The sequence below is a fragment of the Trichomycterus rosablanca genome, chromosome 4, assembly GCF_030014385.1.
Source record: "Trichomycterus rosablanca isolate fTriRos1 chromosome 4, fTriRos1.hap1, whole genome shotgun sequence".
NCBI classification, from domain to species: domain Eukaryota; kingdom Metazoa; phylum Chordata; class Actinopteri; order Siluriformes; family Trichomycteridae; genus Trichomycterus; species Trichomycterus rosablanca.
In genome coordinates this window covers 7,758,479-7,778,983 of record NC_085991.1, presented here as the reverse complement: position 1 = coordinate 7,778,983, position 20,505 = coordinate 7,758,479, and the positions used below count along the sequence as shown (strand labels likewise).

General features: G+C 41.4%; 1 protein-coding gene across 4 annotated transcripts in view; it reads right to left on the bottom strand.

The window, feature by feature from the left end:
* Positions 1-20,505, bottom strand: part of astn1 (astrotactin 1) — a 427,949-nt gene that overhangs the window by 246,079 nt on the left and 161,365 nt on the right. For all 4 annotated transcript variants that reach the window (XM_062993914.1, XM_062993915.1, XM_062993916.1 and 1 more), the window contains 3 exons: positions 18,208-18,354; positions 15,920-16,087; positions 744-828 (listed from right to left, as the gene is read on the bottom strand). In XM_062993914.1, coding sequence (XP_062849984.1) covers positions 744-828; positions 15,920-16,087; positions 18,208-18,354 — 400 coding nt within the window. The remainder of the gene's footprint in view (positions 1-743; positions 829-15,919; positions 16,088-18,207; positions 18,355-20,505) is intronic.

Below are 20,505 nucleotides of genomic sequence, written 5' to 3'. Positions count from 1 at the left end.
TTTATCATTTCAAGAATATGATACAGACTGAGCAACACTATTAAGCCAAATCAGCATTGAAAATTGACTTTACTTTTAATAGCCTTCTACAATGCTGGTGCTTCTTAAAACTGAATGTTTTCTTTTAAACAGAAGTGTTATTTAAGTGCTATTAAATTGTTTTCCAACAAAATCCGCCCAATTTGGCAGATAACCGCTCAATCTGGCAACACTGGAACGCGTTATTATTATCGCGTTAACTTCGACAGCCCTAATAAAAACTTATTCTGATATCCAGTTAGCAGCGTAGGGTTTATATAGCAGCAGGTAGAATAAGGTGAGAATAAGGTGCAAAAACAATGCAATACTGTGCAAAGATGCAAGTAATATAGTCACTAGTATGAGTTGTCAGAACCCAGGGAACAAGACTGTGTTGATTGTGAATGAGTTTTTGTGTATGTTAGTGTATGTACACCGATCAGCCATAACATTAAAACCACCTCCTTAAAAAAAAAAAAAGTGATTAATCGCGATTAACTATATGAAATTCTGAGATTAATCGCGATTACAAATTTTAATCGTTTGACAGCCCTAATTTTTATATTATATTTGTGTTATTTTCAGTGTATGAGTGTCAACAACAACCCCATTATTTTACATTAGCCTAAAATATATGCAGTTCCACGGGACTATTTCCTACAAACTAAGAGAAAAAGAAGAATCCAACAAACCAGCTATGAAAACAGTTCAGTGAGTATACTCACCCTTGATTCGGGCCCCACTCGTTTCGAATGCAGAGATGCTTGTGAACGGGGTCCTTCATATATCCATCAAAACAGAGGCATTCACCTGAAAATAGATACCAGAACTAGTTTAGTGCTACACGGACGAGAAAATGCACCACATAATGAATGAGTTAATACACACGCAGCTTCTAAGTCAGCGGCCTGTGATTACAGCGCAGCCCCACAGGGGAGTAGGCAGGACGCTAATGGACGCTTAAGTGTGATCTCACCTAAATCTCCAGGACGCTCTGTTCCACGTGGCTTTTGCGACGTGCTATTAACACTACGTGCGGCTAATCGCATTTTATCGGGGTCAGGGTCAATTTCATATACTTTGTGTAAGAGAAGCGGGAACACTGGACTCAAATTAAATGATCAAATGCCTGCTTATAAAGCTTAAGTGTGTTTGCACAGATTCATAAATAGTTCCTGAACTACACCATATTGCCAAAAGTATTCACTCACCCATCCAAATCATTGAATTCAGGTGTTCCAATCACTTCCATGGCCACAGGTGTATAAAACCAAGCACCTAGGCATGCAGACTGCTTCTACAAACATTAGTGAAAGAATGGGTCACTTCTAGGAGCTCAGTGAATTCCAGCGTGGTACCGTGATAGGATGCCACCTGTGCAACAAGTCCAGTCGTGAAATTTCCTCGCTACTAAATATTCCACAGTCAGCTGTCAGCAGGAACGACAGCAACTCGGCTGCAAAGTGGTAGGCAGAAAAACGACAGCCCTGACCCATCGAGGCATGGACTCCACTAGACCCCTAAATGTGTGCTGTGGTATCTGGCACCAAGATTTCAGCAGCAGATCCTTTAACTCCTGTAATTTGTTAGGTGGGGCCTCCATGGATCGGACTTGTTTGTCCAGCACACCCAACAGATGCTCGATTAGACTGAGATCTGAGGAATTTGGAGGCCAAGTGAACACCTCAGACCGTTCCTGAAGCATTTTTGCTATGTGGCAGGGCGCATTATCCTGCTGAAAGAGGCCACAGCCATCAGCCACCAGCCTTCGCTCCACATGAGCATCAATGAGCCCTGGCCGCCCATGACCCTGTCACCGGTTTACCACTGTTCCTTCCTTGGACCACTTTCGATAGATACTGACCACTGCAGACCGGGAACCCCCCACAAGAGCTGCGGTTTTGGAGATGCTCTGACCCAGTCGTCTAGCCATCACAATTTCCATACGCCTGCCCATTTTTCCTGCTTCTAACATCACTTGCTGCCTAATATATTCCACCCACTAACAGGTGCCGTGATGAAGAGATAATCAGTGTTATTCACTTCACCTGTCAGTGGTCATAATGTTAAGCCTGGTCGGTGTATTTCAGCTTGACAACTGTCCTTTTTTATAGAATGCCTCGTGCTGTGTTTTCTTTACCCTACAGGCAGTCTTTATTTTAGGCGCTTTTTTTTTCTCTTGTTCTGCCTGTCAGGTGACTGAGGACTGCAGCAACACAAGCCTTGAGCATCACTGACCATTAATCACGATGTGAAGTACACCACGCCTGCTTTTTCTCACAGCATAAATCAAACTCTGACCCAAAACAAACTGATGTCAGACCACCTCTGGGTGAGGGCAGAGTTTGGTTTATTTATGGTAGTTTGAGGTGGCTCGTCGGTCCGAGGATGCTTATCCTCTTGTAAATCCTCTACGACTTAATTTAAAGTAATTACGCCCATAATGCAGGGCTTGATATTTTTTTCTCTCTCCAAAAAAGGACAATAAAAATAAAGATTAGAGTACAGATGACGATAGAAGCATTCCTATTAAATTTTAAAAATTTATTCTGAATTATAAATTCAAAAATAAATAAATTCAGCAATTTTAATTTCTTGACCAGTGCAGGAAGTCTACGACACTTTTTTTTTTTCATTTACCCCCAATTTTCCTCCCAATTTAGTCATATCCAATTACCATGTTGCATTATGTTTTCTCTACTGATGCTGACTTCCACTCTGACTGAGGAGAGCCTGTCTGACACGTGTGCAGTAGCCGACTGCATCTCTTCACCTGCACGACGAGTTCATATGGGGCTCAGAGTCACACACTGATCTCCATTATCCCCTGTCTCTGTGCAGGCGCCATCAATAAGCCAGCAGAGGTCGTAACTGCATCATAAGGAATCTCCTCCGACATACACCCTACGAACGAGCCATATATACACTGATCAGCCATAACATTAAAACCACCTACTTCTTTCTACACTCTCTGTCCATTTTATCAGCTCCACTTACCACATAGAAGCAGTTTATAGTTTTACAATTACTGAATGTAGTCCATCTGTTTCTCTACATACTTTTTTAACCTGCTTTAACCCTGTTCTTCAATGGTCAGGACCCCCACAGGACCACTACAGAGCAGGTATTATTTAGGTGGTGGATCATTCTTAGCACTGCAGTGACACTGACATGGTGGTGGTGTGTTAGTGTGTGTTGTGCTGGTATGAGTGGATCAGACACAGCAGCGCTGCTGGAGTTTTTAAACACCTCACTGTCACTGCTGGACTGAGAATAGTCCACCAACCAAAGATGTCAAGCCAACAGGATATGAAGGTCTAGAAGATGACCAACTCAAACAGCAGCAACAGATGAGCGATCGTCTCTGACTTTACATCTACAAGGTGGACCAACTAGGTAGGAGTGTCTAATAGAGTGGACAGTGAGTGGACACGGTGTTTAAAAACTCCAGTAGAGCTGCTGTGTCTGATCCACTCATACCAGCACAACACACACTAACACACCACCACCATGTCAGTGTCACTGCAGTATTGAGAATCATCCACCACCCAAATAATACCTGCTCTGTAGTGGTCCTGTGGGGGTCCTGACCATTGAAGAACAGCATGAAAGGGGGCTAACAAAGCATGCAGAGAAACAGATGGACTACAGTCAGTAGTTGTATAACTACAAAGTGCTTCTATATGGTAAGTGGAGCTGATAACATGGACTTAGTGTAGAAACAAGGAGGTGGTTTTAATGTTATGGCTGATCAGTGCACTTTTGTGCACAGAGCATGCTGGGTATATTTTCTATTTTCTCTTTTAATGTGCTAATCAGCACCCATGATGTAGAGATCCCTCTGTCATTCCCGATGCCGCGTCCCGTCAGTTTCCGCTGTGAGCACGTCTCTTGTGATTTGTTTGCACAGAACTGATAAGAACGCGCTCAGATGAATGAACTGACGTGGTACGAGCAGAACAGTAAAAGGGTCAGATCACCTTAAAGAACAGATGTGGTAAAGTAAAAAAAGAGGTTTACCTTTTTGTGGAGGTAAATTTCCACTCCACTACTGTCAACTTTAATTTAGGGGGGTTTACATCTACATGGAGTGAATCATATGGGACCCACAGCCCCTCAAGTCATGGAAACTTGGATTCGATCCTACGTCTGGTTATTGCCAATGAGGAATTTTTAATGTTCTAAATGTTTCAAATTCTTCAAAAACATGCTAGTAGGTAGATGGGAAGTAAGTAATCCCGTGTAATTGATTGCGGCCTGACCAGGTTGTGTTTCTGCCTCGCGCTCAGTGTTTCTGGGAAGGCTGTAGACCCACCAGGGATGAAGTGATTACCAAAAATGAGTTGTTTGCAAATCCTTTGACTTGAAGAAAGCTGATGCACAAAGACCACCTGATGTTTTATATCTTCCCTGCTGATTCTCCTCCAGGCCTCTCAGACTATCTGTTTTCTCAGTAAGTCAGAAGGTTATATTATATTTGTTCTGCATTTCAGCCTGCAACACGTTCCAAAAAGACTTAAGACGTGGGCAATTTAGGGCTAGTAATGAGGTGAAAATACTAACTAATGATGTGATTCCAAACAGGTGATTGTAATCATGGTTTGGTACAAAAGCAGCATCCAGGAAAGGCTGAGTCTTTGATGAGCAAAGATGATCTGATCAGAGGATCTCCAGTTTGTCAACAAAAGCATGAGAAAATCATTGAAATGTTTAAAAACAATGTACCTTAAAGAAAGATTGGAAGGGATTTGCATATTTCTCCCTCTACAGTGCATAATATCATTCAACCATTCAAGGAATCAGGAGGAATTTCAGTGTGTAAAGGACAAGGGTGCAAGCTTAAGCTGAACGCCCGTGATCTTCGATTCCCCAGACGGCACTGCATCAAGAACCACCACTCAACAATAGCTGATATAACCACATGGGTGAGGGATTACTTTGGCAAACCTTTGTCAAGTTACATGCACAAATGCCACTTAAAACTTTACTGTGCAAAAAAAATAAAAAGCCTTAGGTTAAACATGTCCAAAAGCGGCGTCGACTTCTCTGGGCTCGGAGGCATCCAGGATGGACCATCACACAGTGGAAACGTGTGCATTCTAGGTCTTTTTTTGGACCAAAGACGAAAAGGACCATCCAGACTCCAAAAGCCAGGGTCTGTCATGGTATGGGGCTGTGTCAGTTCCCTTGGCAAAGGTCATTTACACTTCTGTGATGGCAGCATTAATGCAGAAAAGTACATTGAGATCTTAGAGCAACATGTTCTGCCTTCAAGACGTCATCTTTTCCAGGGAAGTCCATGCTTTTTTCAACAAGACGATGCAAAACCACATGCTGCACACATTACAAAGGCATGGCTGCGGAAGACGAGGGTACGGGTACTTTACAAAGTGGTAAATGCTTTACTGTCCCAACTTTTTTTTTTTTTAATGTGTTGCAGGAATGGATGTTTATTAATAAATGAAATGAAGTTGACCAGACAAAACATGAAATATCTCAGGTTCATCCTGTCTGCAATGAAAAGTCTGGCTCAAGAGCATCCAAAAAAAATCAAAGCCAAGATGTAAAATCTGTATTTCTATGGATTAAAAATGCTACATTTCATTTTTCCTTCCAATCGTGCAGCCAGTTGTGCCATTATTTACAGAATGAATTGTTTCTAACCGCCCGCTTGGACCGTGTTGAATAGTCGATGTGATTCCAGTGGCAGGCATCCAATCCTTTTAGAGCTTCTGTAGCACATCAGGTTTTCAGTGTTTGGTATGAGAAGTGGGCAATGTAGCCAAACTCCTCTTATCACATAATTAAATTATGCATACATTCATACCACAGTGACAGTATACATACTATATGGCCAAAAGTATGATTTCTGTGGATATCCTATTCTGGAATCATTGACATTACTATGGATTATTTACCCTTTTACATGTGGCTATATACACCCACCAGGCATAACATTATATGGCATATGATCACTGACAGGTGAAGTGAATAACACTGATTATCTCTTCATCACGGCACCTGTTAGTGGGATATATTAGGCAGCAAGTGAACATTTTATCCTCAAAGTTGATGTGTTAGAAAAAAGGGCCAAATCGTGATGGCTAGACTGCAGCTCAGCAGTGCTCAGTATCTATCAAAAGTGGTCCAAAGAAAGGAACAGTGGTAAACCGGCGACAGGGTCATGGGCAACCAAAGCTCATTAATGCACGTGGGGAGCGAAGGCTGGTCCATGTGGTCCGATCCAACAGACGAGCTACTGTAGCTCAAATTGCTGATGAAGTTAATGCTGGTTCTGATAGAAAGGTGTCAGAATACACACTGCATCGTAGTTTGTTGTGTTTGGGGCTGCATAGCCGCAGACCAGTCAGGGTGCCCATGCTGACCCCTGTCCACCACCGAAAGCGCCAACAATGGGCACGTGAGCATCGGAACTGGACCACGGAGCAATGGAAGAAGGTGGCCTGGTCTGATGGATCACGTTTTCTGTTACATCACGTGGATGGCCGGGATGCATGTGTGTCGCTTACAGCAGGATGCACTATGGGAAGAAGGCAAGCTGGCGGAGGCAGTGTGATGCTTTGGGCAATGTTCTGCTGGGAAAGCTTTGGTCCTGCCATCCATGTGGGTGTTACTTTGACACGTATCACCTACCTAAGCATTGTCGCAGACCAACGGTATTCCCTGATGGCTGTGGCCTCTTTCAGCAGGATGATGCGCCCTGCCACAAAGCAAAAATGCTTCAGGAATGTTTTGAGGAGCAACAATGAGTTTGAGGTGTTGACTTGGCCTCCAAATTCCCTAGATCTCAATGAAGTGTGTTTGTGAGAATTAAAAAGCTCAGGTCAGATAATGATGTTGGCCAAGAATGAGGTCAAGGCTCTCAGCTGGCCCCTCCACACTAAACTCGTCAGACCATGCCTTAAAAACATTCGCTTTGAGCACTGGGACAATAATACTAGTAATAATACAGCAACAGAGGAACAGAAAAAGGCCAGAGTGTAGCTAAAAAAAGTTGGGAGGATGTTGTTTATTTCATCTGACTCAGAATCTGGAAGCTGTGATGCAATGTTAGTGATTTATTTCTTCAAAATCCAATAACACACACATAGTGCCACAGGTAAATAACTCATACAGTATGAAAACAAACTCATACTATAGTATTTATTTATTTATTAGGATTTTAATGTCATCTTTTACACACTAGTTACCGAATAATATGATATATGATTATAAGATTCCTCAGTTCAAAAGTTTAATGTCATACACAGTCGTGGACAATTTTGTATCTCCAATTCACCTCACTTGCATGTCTTTGGACTGTGGGAGGAGTTACCCACTCAGACACAGGGAGAACATGCAAACTTTGTACAGAAAGGACTCGGATTGCTCCACCTGGGAATCAAACCCAGGACCTTCTTGCTCTGAGGCAAGCCCTCGAGGCAGCATGCCGCCCATCGTACTGTATTAAAACATCACTGATAACAACAATAATGTAAGTCAAAATTAGAAAGTGTAAAGTTTGATAGTTATAAGCAGGCATGTACTGGTGACTACAGTTCCCATTAACCCCCTAGTGCTTGGGTTATTTAGGAAAAAACAAGTACTCTGTTACCATTAAATTAATTAAGTAATTTAATAAAATAAAATAATAGAATAAAACTACAAAAATGACAATAAAATACAATTTATTAAATAAAATAAAATGATAAAATAATAAAAAAAGGATGTAAGTAGAACAGAATGACAATAGATTGGCACCTTGACCAGGATGATAACCTAAATAAATCAAAATTCAAAAGATTTAGAGTTGGAACAGCGTTGATATCTTGAAATTTCAAAAAATTAATAGAAGTGAATGGGACAAAAAAACGGGCGTGGCGGGCGAACGGGCGGGCGAATCCCAAAGCTGCAAATAAGCATTGGTGTCATTAATGGGCTGGACGATGTAGAGTTGGAACGGTGTCAATATTTCAAAAATTGTGGATGAAAAAAGCCCGACAATTTGGCTAAAAAACGTTAAAAAAACGGGCGTGGCGGGTGAACGGGTGGGCGGATCCAAGAGATGTATACTAGAAATGGTGTCATTAATGGGACGGACGATTTAAAGTTGGAACGGCATCAATATCTCAAACTTTCAAAAAATGCCTACTGCTATCACACTAATAACAATAATAATAGAGTGGGTAAAAGGCATGGACATTAGTTAAGAGTCTTAGTTACAGAATCATGTCCTTCTGCCCTGCCTAGCAGATGGGGCATGGAGGCACAGATGACTGATGTGTGGGTTCCATTAAACTGACAGTTACCTGTGCCTTATTAAGTGTTAATTAGCTCCGGGTGGAAGTGTTTCTATACATGGCGGTTTCTTCATTACAGATTTGCTGGCTCTGGTCTTGCCAGATGAGGCCAGCACAGTTTTATCTATTTTACTGATTGATAAATAAGATACAAGGGAGTGATTACAGTCAGTATTTGTATACACACACAGTGCATCTACACTGATCAACCTCTTGGTTTCTCACTGTCCATTTTATCAGCTCCACTTACCACATAGGAGCACTTTGTAGTTCTACAATTACTGACTGTAGTCCATCTGTTTCTCTGCATGCTTTTTAGCCTGCTTTAACCCTGTTCTTCAATGGTCAGGACTCTCACAGGACAACTGTGTTAGTGTGTGTTGTGCTTGTATGAGTGGTTCAGACACAGCAATGCTGATGGAGTTTTTAAACACCTCACTGTCATTGCTGGACTGAGAATAGTCCACCAGCCAAAAATGTCCAGCCAACAGTGCCCCATGGGCAGCGTCCTGTGACCACTGATGAAGATCTCAAAGATGACCAACTCAAACTGCAGCAATAGATGAGCGATCGTCTCTGACTTTACATCTACAAGGTGGACCAACTAGGTAGGAGTGTCTAATAGAGTGGACAGTGAGTGGACACGGTATTTAAAAACTCCTGCAGCGCTGCTGTGTCTGATCCACTCATACCAGCACAACACACACTAACACACCACCACCATGTCAGTGTCACTGCAGTGCTGAGAATGATCCACCACCTAAATAATACCTGCTCTATGGTGGTCCTGTGGGGGTCCTGACCATTGAAGAACAGGGTCAAAGCAGGTTAAAAAGTGTAGAGTGTAGAAACAAGAAGGTGGTCATGATGTTATGCCTCATTGGTGTATAAGCATGACTTCTGCATGCACTTCTAAGAGGAAACCAGAGCACCCGGAGGAAACCCACACGGACGAAGAGAGATCATGCAAACTCCACACCCTTCTAGCTGCGAGTTCCTGGATTCAATGTTCATGTACCTGGAAATTAATTTGAGCCTCACAGCAATTCTATTTGCCTGACACATCATTGTGCAACTTCTCAGGTCGATAAAATATCGACTGAACACAAATAAAGCCCAAAAGGTGCCGGTCCAGAATAAATTATATATATATACAGTGGGGCCAAAAAGTATTTAGTCAGCCACTGATTGTGCAGGTTCTCCTATTTAGAAAGATGAGAGAGGTCTGTAATTTTCATCATAGCTACACTTCAACTATGAGAGACAAAATAAGAAAAAAAAAAATCCAGGAAATCACATTGTAGGATTTTTAAAGAATTTATTTGTAAATTATGGTGGAAAATAAGTATTTGGTCACCCACAAACAAGCAAGATTTCTGGCTCTCACAGACCTGTAACTTCTTCTTTAAGAAGCTCTTCTGTCCTTCACTCGTTACCTGTATTAATGGCACCTGTTTGACCTCGTTATCTGTATAAAAGACACCTGTCCACAGCCTCAAACAGTCAGACTCCAAACTCAACCATGGCCAAGACCAAAGAGCTGTCGAAGGACACCAGGAAGAAAATTGTAGACCTGCACCAGGCTGGGAAGAGTGAATCTACAATAGGCAAGCAGGTTGGTGTGAATAAATCAACTGTGGGAGCAACTGTAAGAAAATGGAAGACATACAAGATCATTGATAATCTCCCTCGATCCCGTGGGGTCAAAATGATCATGAGAACGGTGAGCAAAAATCCCAGAACTACACGGAGGGACCTGATGAATGACCTGCAGAGAGCTGGGACCAAAGTAACAAAGGCTACCATCAGTAACAGTTTGTGGAGTCCGTGTTGCCCAGCGACAGCCCCAAAACATCACTGCTCTAGGGGAGATCTGCATGGAGGAATGGGCCAAAATACCAGCTACAGTGTGTGCAAACCTGGTGAAGACTTACAGGAAACGTTTGACCTCTGTCATTGCCAACAAAGGTTATGTTACAAAGTATTGAGTTGAACTTTTGTTATTGACCAAATACTTATTTTCCACCATAATTTACAAATAAATTCTTTAAAAATCCTACAATGTGATTTCCTGGATTTTTTTTTCTCATTTTGTCTCTCATAGTTGAAGTGTACCTATGATGAAAATTACAGACCTCTCTCATCTTTCTAAGTAGGAGAACCTGCACAATCAGTGGCTGACTAAATACTTTTTGGCCCCACTGTATATACACACATATATATATATATATATATATATATATATATATATATATATATATATATATATATATATATATATATACGGTGTATATATATATATATACAGTGTATCACAAAAGTGAGTACACCCCTCACATTTCTGCAGATATTTAAGTATATCTTTTCATGGGACAACACTGACAAAATGACACTTTGACACAATGAAAAGTAGTCTGTGTGCAGCTTATATAACAGTGTAAATTTATTCTTCCCTCAAAATAACTCAATATACAGCCATTAATGTCTAAACCACCGGCAACAAAAGTGAGTACACCCCTAAGAGACTACACCCCTAAATGTCCAAATTGAGCACTGCTTGTCATTTTCCCTCCAAAATGTCATGTGATTTGTTAGGGTTGCTAGGTCTCAGGTGTGCATAGGGAGCAGGTGTGTTCAATTTAGTAGTACAGCTCTCACACTCTCTCATACTGGTCACTGAAAGTTCCAACATGGCACCTCATGGCAAAGAACTCTCTGAGGATCTTAAAAGACGAATTGTTGCGCTACATGAAGATGGCCAAGGCTACAAGAAGATTGCCAACACCCTGAAACTGAGCTGCAGCACAGTGGCCAAGATCATCCAGCGTTTTAAAAGAGCAGGGTCCACTCAGAACAGACCTCGCGTTGGTCGTCCAAAGAAGCTGAGTGCGCGTGCTCAGCGTCACATCCAACTGCTGTCTTTGAAAGATAGGCGCAGGAGTGCTGTCAGCATTGCTGCAGAGATTGAAAAGGTGGGGGGTCAGCCTGTCAGTGCTCAGACCATACGCCGCACACTACATCAAATTGGTCTGCATGGCTGTCACCCCAGAAGGAAGCCTCTTCTGAAGTCTCTACACAAGAAAGCCCGCAAACAGTTTGCTGAAGACATGTCAACAAAGGACATGGATTACTGGAATTATGTCCTATGGTCTGATGAGACCAAGATTAATTTGTTTGGTTCAGATGGTCTCAAGCATGTGTGGCGGCAATCAGGTGAGGAGTACAAAGATAAGTGTGTCATGCCTACAGTCAAGCATGGTGGTGGGAATGCCATGGTCTGGGGCTGCATGAGTGCAGCAGGTGTTGGGGAGTTACATTTCATTGAGGGACACATGAACTCCAATATGTACTGTGAAATACTGAAGCAGAGCATGATCCCCTTCCTCCGGAAACTGGGTCGCAGGGCAGTGTTCCAGCATGATAATGACCCCAAACACACCTCTAAGACGACCACTGCTTTATTGAAGAGGCTGAGGGTAAAGGTGATGGACTGGCCAAGCATGTCTCCAGACCTAAACCCAATAGAACATCTTTGGGGCATCCTCAAGCGGAAGGTGGAGGAGCGCAAAGTCTCGAATATCCGCCAGCTCCGTGATGTCGTCATGGAGGAGTGGAAAAGCATTCCAGTGGCAACCTGTGAAGCTCTGGTAAACTCCATGCCCAGGAGAGTTAAGGCAGTTCTGGGAAATAATGGTGGCCACACAAAATATTGACACTTCAGGAACTTTCACTAAGGGGTGTACTCACTTTTGTTGCCGGTGGTTTAGACATTAATGGCTGTATATTGAGTTATTTTGAGGGAAGAATAAATTTACACTGTTATATAAGCTGCACACAGACTACTTTTCATTGTGTCAAAGTGTCATTTTGTCAGTGTTGTCCCATGAAAAGATATACTTAAATTTCTGCATAAATGTGAGGGGTGTACTCACTTTTGTGATACACTGTATATACTGTATATATATAAATAATTTAAAGGCAATACGTTTCGGTGTTTAAACTCACAGCTATTAAATCAAGGATAAAAAAATACAAATAAATAAATAACTGTGCTTCTTCCAGTACTTGCTAATGATTTTAAGTCTCAGGTTTGAGGTCCGGGATAATTCCTTTTCTCCCCCTGATCCCAGAGAGCTCCATTAACCAATAAAATTAATGAAACCTAAGAAGACGGATCAGGTAGCTGTGAGCACAGCGTGCCGTGTTCCGGTTCGATAAATGTCCCGTGGAACAGGGTGGGTGGTTCGAAAGTGCATTTGTCTCCCACTTCCCAGCAATCCCAATATGCTCCGAACCGCTCGGTAGTGTCACGGCATATCCCAGGGTCCATCGGTATCTTTTCTTACAGTTTGATTGAGCCCGTCTCACTGCTAACACAAGCCCCCCCCCCCCCCCCCTCCCCCACACTGGCCTGTTTTTTACCCGGCTTTCATTAGGAACCCGGCGTACAAAAAGCACAATGCAATTACTGAAGCGGAGCAGTGCCGAGGCCTCATCTGTTAGATTTCATTTACTCGAAAAACCCCAAGCTTTATTCCCGCCGGTACGACCGGTGATTCGTTTAGACTTAGCGCGTTCGGCGCTCGGATTACGCCCGAGACCCGAGCGCTCTCGAATTAGGTTCCGCGAACGCCAGGGAAGCCTCTCTCGATCGTACACGCACCTATAAAACGCATCCTTCAGCATTTCATTAGACGCGCTCGGAGAGTCCCCGGACTGTTCCCGGTCATTAAAATGAACAACCTATGAACCGGAATGAATGAGGCTTCGCTGAAATTCGGGTCGCAGACCGAGACGAAACTTTGGGAATAAAATGGAATAAACATTCATTAAAATCCCATAAAGGATGCAGCAAAACATTTGGCTTGTATTCATCTGTGACGAAGTCGTGGATCAAAATGTACAATTAACCCAAATGGAAGTTGATTCTCTGAGGTTCCAGGCAGCATGAATGCGTGTTTGATGAGGGTACGGAATGTTTTTAATCATGATTTGGTACAAAGGCAGCATCCAGGAAAGGAGCAAAGTCTTTGATGAGCAAAGATGATCAGATGATCTCCAATTTATCAACAAATGTGTGAGAAAATGATTAAAATGTTTAAAAACAATTATCCTCAAAGACAGATTGGAAGGGATTTGCACATTTCTCCCTCTACAGTGCATAATATCATTAAACCATTCAAAGGATCAGGAGGAATTTCAGTGCGTAAACAGCACTGCATCAATAACTGCAACTCAACAATAGCTGATATAACCACATGGGTGAGGGATTACTTTGGCAAACCTTTGTCAAGCTCTACAATACAGAGTTACATGCACAAATGCCACTTAAAACTTTACTGTGCAAAAAAGAAGCCTTATGTCCAGAAGCGGCATCAACTTCTCTGGGCTCGGAGGCATCTAGGATGGACCATGACACTGTGGAAATGTGTATTGTGGTCAGATGAATCAGCATTCCAGGTCTTTTTTGGAAAAAATGCTCCCTCTGATGTGTTTGCAGTCCACCAATCCTTTTTTAATCACCCATACTTCAGTGAATTTGCATGTATGGAGAGCCACGCCCTGATCTCTGCGCTCCTCCACTTTCTGTACAGACACCATGGGCAACCAAGGTCCCTACACAGCATTGATAACCCCACCGCTTGTTAGTCCAGTCTTTTTCCACACAGCAGACTAGAGGCCAATTGTGCCTGCTATAGGGCGCCCCCAAGCAGGCACAATTGGCAGTGCCTGGAGCAGACAAAATTGGGCACTAGTCTGCTGGGTGGGAAAAAATAGACTAAAAAAGGGGGCGGGGTATTTGAAGCTGTGTAAGGACCCTGGTTAGTATTCCAAGGTGCCTGTACAGAAGTGGAGGAACGCAGACTGGCCTCCCACAATAAGAAGGGGTCAGTGAATTGTGGACATGTCAGAGGAAAATATACCCTCCTCAGATGCGATTGGGGTCCCCAGCACTGAAAGACTATCTGGTTACGTTAAATAATGGTAAAATGAAGAAAATGCATAAATAAAATAGTTACAAAAACATAAACAAGTGAACAAAATAAGCAATGGTTATAAAATGCGACCCTATTTTTTTATATAACGGTTACCACGACGACTGTACTTATAACTGCTGCGGAAGTAAAACATTGATTACATTTAGCAGAGGAGAAGCGTGCATACTGCTCAGTTCAGATCTGAGCTGCTGATAAAGCATGTTTCTACAGTCAGCACCTGCTCCAACATTTCTCTGACTTATTATGAAGAATGAGCTTTATCCATACTGGGTACATTTAGCTTATTCTGAAGAATCTTCTTGATAAAAACTAAGTGAAATCAATTAGAAATGTAAAAGAAAAAAGAAAAATGATGTCACATGATAAATTAGACTGTCAAAAAAACTGGAAATGGATTTGCTAATTCAGTCTCATATTTTATTTCCACACTATTTTAGTTTAAGGACTCATGACCATCAACCAGTCTACAATGCTACTAAATGGAAATCAGAGTATAATTATTATTATTATTATTATTATTATTGTTTCATTGTTGTTTTGTTTTATTATTATTATTATTATTGTTGTTGTTTTGTTGTTGTTTTGTTATTATTATTATTATTGTTGTTGCAGTTGTTGTTGTCATTATTATTATTATTAATATTATTATTATTATTATTGTTTCATTGTTGTTTTATTATTATTATTGCTGTTGTTGTTTTGTTGTTTTGTTATTATTATTATTATTGTTGTTGCAGTTGTTGTTGTCATTATTATTATTATTAATAATAATATTGTTGCAGTTGTTGTTTTGTTATTATTATTATTATTGTTATTATTATTATTGTTATTATTATTATTATTATTGTTGTTGCAGTTGTCATTATTATTATTATTATTATTGTTTTGTATTATTATTATTATTATTATTATTATTATTATTGTTGTTGTTTTGTTATTATTATTATTATTATTATTATTTCTGTTGTTTTGTTGTTGTTATTATTATTATTATTATTATCATTATTATTATTATTGTTGCAGTTGTCATTGTTATTATTATTATTGTTGTTGTTGTTGTTTTAATGTTGTTGTTTTGTTTTTTGTTATTATTATATTATTATTATTGTTTTGTTATTATTATTATTGTTGTTGTTGTTTTGTTATTATTATTATTAATTATCATTATTATTGTTATTATTATTATTATCATTATTATTATTATTGATCGTAATAATAACTTTTTTATTTACTTTCTGTGACCCTTGCATGATAATGGCTAAGCTGTGAGGTTGTTTTTTATTATTGGTATTTTTTGTTTGTTTAAAGTTGACCACTAAACTAACAGGACAAGTGGATGAACCACATGTGGGTGCACGATAACTGATGTCAATAGGAGTAGCCAATCCTGGAGACTAGTGTGTCTGCAATCTGAAAATTTAAGCTATATAAAGCATCAAGCACTTAACATAAACAGAGCTGATAATTAAAGCCAAATTCCTGGAGTTGTGAGGCACCAACACTTGCTGTTGCATAACTATGCCACCCACCAATAAAATACTCACTGACTCACTGGAGAGTGTGGCGCTTAAAAATTGGTGTGTGTGCAGTGGGTCTGCGTACCTGTTTCAGGGTCACACTGGTGTTCACAGGGGTCGACCAGCCGGCGACCGCACAGCTCGCTGAGCCACGGGCCGCTGGCGTTCTGCTGGTAGTAGAGCAGCACCTGGGCTGGATTGAGCCAGTCTGAAGCATCCAGCTGGCTACCCTGCAGCAGGACAAACCTGGAGCCTGAAGAAAGAATAAGACACCTAGTGAGCTGCCTTGCTGCCTACTGCCTACCTGGGCAGCTGCTTAAGTAGAGAGGATTCTAATAAGACATTGACTAATGAGGCAGATTATTTGGACACACCACTAAAAATAAACTAGATTGACAACATCAAGACGTAGGTTGGATCATCAGGGGATCGTCCTCTACATGCGACAAGAGACGGACGACACTGGGGAATGCTGGTCCATCTGTGCAGCCAACCATCTCAAAGCAACTTTGGGTGTGTCTGAAAACCTAGTGATCTCTCTACACAGACCCATTTTTCGTCCCCCTTCACACTCCCGAGAAGAAGGCATGTCTAAATTCTTAGACACCTTAAAATGCTGCCTTATCTCTACTTACTTACTCTAATCTGACTGAATAACGATGATTTCTGAGCGGTGAAGGCAATCCCAGCATTCAGTGCGGCACAACTGTTCTCACAAAAAATGACAACTATGGTGTGATAGTAAAATATGAATAAGGGTCTGTCTGTCTGTCTGTCTGTCTATCCATCCATCCATCCATCCATCCATCCATCCATCTATCTATCTATCTTTCTATCTGTCTGTCTGTCTTTCTGTTTGTCTGTCTATCCATCTGTCGGTCTATCTATATATCTATCCATCTATCTATATGTCTGTCTGTCATCTGTCTGTCTGTCTGTCAATGTCTCTATTCCTCTATCTGACTGCCTGTCTGTCTGCATGTATGTCTGTCTGTCTGTCTGTCTATCTATCTATCTATCTATCTATCTATCTATCTGTCTGTCTGTCTGTCTGTCTGTCTCTCTGTCTGTCTGCATATCTGTCTGTTTATCTGTCTAACCATCTATCAATCTGTATATCTGTCTGTCTGTCTATTTATCTATCTGTCTCTATTCCTCTATGTCTGTCTATCTATCTATATGTCTGTCTGTCTGTCTGTCTGTCTATCTGTCTGCCTGTCTGTCTATCCATATATCTATTTATCTATCTATCTATCTGTCTGTCTGCATATCTGTCTTTTTATCTATCCGTTTATCTACCTATCTCTCTGTCTGTCTGCATATCTGTCTGTTTATCTGTCTAACCATCTATCAATCTGTTTATCTGTCTGTCTATTTATCTGTCTATTTACCTATCTGTCTCTATTCCTCTATCTGTCTGTCTGTCTCTCTCTCTGTCTGTCTATCTCTGTCTATATGTCTGTCTGTCTGTATGTCTTTGTTACTCCATCTGTCTCTCTGGATGCCTATCTATCCGTCAATCCATCTGTGTCTGTCTGTCTGTCTAACTGTCTTTCTATGTTTTTATTCGTCTGTCTGTCTGTCCATCCATCCATCCATCTATCTATCTATCTATCTATCTATCTATCTATCTATCTATCTATCTATCTATCTATCTATCTATCTATCTATCTATCTATCTATCTGTCTGTCTCTCTGTCTGTCTGCATATCTGTCTGTTTATCTGTCTAACCATCTATAAATCTGTATATCTGTCTGTCTGTCTATTTATCTATCTGTCTCTATTCCTCTATCTGTCTGTCTATTTATCTATATGTCTGTCTGTCTGCCTGTCTGTCTATCCATATATCTATTTATCTATCTATCTATCTCTCTGTCTGTCTGCATATCTGTCTGTTTATCTGTCTAACCATCTATCAATCTGTTTATCTGTCTGTCTATTTATCTGTCTATTTACCTATCTGTCTCTATTCCTCTATCTGTCTGTCTGTCTCTCTCTCTGTCTGTCTATCTCTGTCTATATGTCTGTCTGTCTGTATGTCTTTGTTACTCCATCTGTCTCTCTGGATGCCTATCTATCCGTCAATCCATCTGTGTCTGTCTGTCTGTCTAACTATCTGTCTTTCTATGTTTTTATTCGTCTGTCTGTCTGTCCATCCATCCATCCATCCATCCATCCATCTATCTATCTATCTATCTATTCCTCTGTCTGTCTGACTGTCTTTTGTCTGCCTGTCTGTCTATCCATCTATCTGTGCCTGTCTGTCTGTCTGTCTGTCTGTCTGTCTATCTATCTAAATGTAGTCGACTAGAGTTTCACCAGAATGACTCATACAGAAGAATTAAATGTAACATAAGAAGTGATGCAGTTACCATCGGCGATGAGATGCTCGGGGACATGGAGGACGACCCGTACGTTCAGGCCGCATGAAAGGTGAGAGGAGTACACCAGGCCGATCACGCAGCTCGCCACACTGATCAGAGTCAGGGTGGTCTTGTTGATGGGGCTACGCGGAGAGCCTGGAACCAGAGGAACAGAACGAGAAGAGAGAGAGAGAGAGAGAGAGAGAGAGAGAGAGAGAGAGAGAGAGAGAGAGAGAGAGAGAGAATGAGAGAACAGAACACAGAGAACAAAAAGCCTAGAAGCTCTGAAGCTTTTTTTTCTATTTGTTTTTGTAGTGCCCCTCTGGGCAGTTACAAACAACTCTACATCTGAGTCAGTGGTGCATGAAAAGGAGCAGCGGAGCGGCACCTTGAACTACGGACCAGCCGAAAGAAAAAAAAAATGGCGGTGAGATAAGAGTTTGTGTTTTTTTTGAAGGTGTGAAGAAAGGAATCTGATTTTCAAAGTGAGGAGGGGATTTGTGTTTAAGCCATATTTGCTTTTTATACGTAGCCATGCTCGATCGGTGATTTGCGATCAAATGTTAACCAAACCAGTGAGACATTAAGGAATAACACACAGAAACACACGGGGACTAAGCAAGAAGTCATGTATTGATAAAAGCACAGCCAGCTGGTTAATCTGAGCCCCAGTTCCAGCTGAATAATCGTACCGGCACCCATAGTGAGCTTTAAAAACAAAACTGGGGTCTGACTGAGTCTCCTGTCTATTTTATCAGTTCCACTTACCATATAGAAGCACTTTGTAGTTCTACAATTACTGACTGTAGTCCATCTGTTTCTCTACATACCTTTATAGCCTGCTTTCACCCAGTTCTTCAATGGTCAGGACCACCACAGGACCACCACAGGATCACCACAGAGCAGGTATTATTTAGGTGGTGGATCATTCTCAGCACTGCAGTGACACTGACATGGTGGTGGTGTGTTAGTGTAAGTTGTGCTGGTACGAGTGGATCAGACACAGCAGCGCTGCTGGAGCTTTTAAACACCTCACTGTCATTGCTGGACTGAAAATAGTCCACCAACCAAAAATATCCAGCCAACAGCGCCACGTGGGAAACGCCCTGTGACCACTGATGAAGGTCTAGAAGATGACCGACTCAAACAGCAGCAACAGATGAGCGATCGTCTCTGACTTTACATCTACAAGGTGGACCGACTAGGTAGGAGTGTCTAATAGAGTGGACAGTGAGTGGACACGGTATTTAAAACTCCAGCAGCGCTGCTATGTCTGATCCACTCATACCAGCACAACACACTAACACACGACCACCATGTCAGTTTTAAAAGTAATTTAAAAGACTGCAGAAGTGCAAAAATAGTAACAGCACCATCTATAATTATTCTTTTAAGGGACTCAAACTTTATAACAATAACGATATCACAATAATTAACAATAATTAAAACAAAAGAGAAATCAGAATTATCTATATCCTTTATAAGAATAGCTCACAAACAACTCATTTTAAATAATGTGCAGCAGAACCTCCTTACATTAGGAAAAAAACTACAAAAAGTTCTTTACAGGTTTCTTAAAAGGAACACGAGCCTGTACTGTGCTGTTTCCACCACTGAGTGAGTCTGTATCAGTACCTACACTGGAGGGGGGGGGGGGGGGGGGGGGGGGGTCATCAAGTAATCACTCAGCTCAGCTTTGATTTTGTCCTCTTGTGACTGGGGGTTGGATGGAGGGGGCAAGTTCTGCTTCTAACAATATGGACCACAATTCCCATGCTCCCACGGACTGTCACGTGACTATCACATGTCCCGGTTTTGTACACTGTTTTGTGTTTACTGTTTTGTAAACTTTCCCTGATTTATATTCCGCGAGCGTCTGGTCAGTTTCTGCTTCGTGACATGTTAGTATTTTAATTAAAATATAAAGTATGTAAACAATCGCGATTGTCACATTTCTAACACCGGGTGAAAACGCTCATGCGAATTAATCGAATTAATCGTGAAAATCGCCCAGCCCTACTCTGTGGTGGTCCTGGGAGAGCCCTGACCATTGAAGAACATCATGAAAGGGGGCTAACAAAGCATGCAGAGAAACAGAGGGACTACAGTCAGTAATTGTAGAACTACAAAGTGTGTCTATATGGTAAGTGGAGCTGATAAAATGGACGGTGAGTGTAGAAACAAGGAGGTGGTTTTAATGTTATGCCTGATTGGTGTAAAAGTTTAGCAGTGAGTCCCGTTAAAAGTCGTGTCCTTCTGCGTTGCCATTTTTGGTCAACAGAGGGGGCACGGAGGTGCAGATGATTT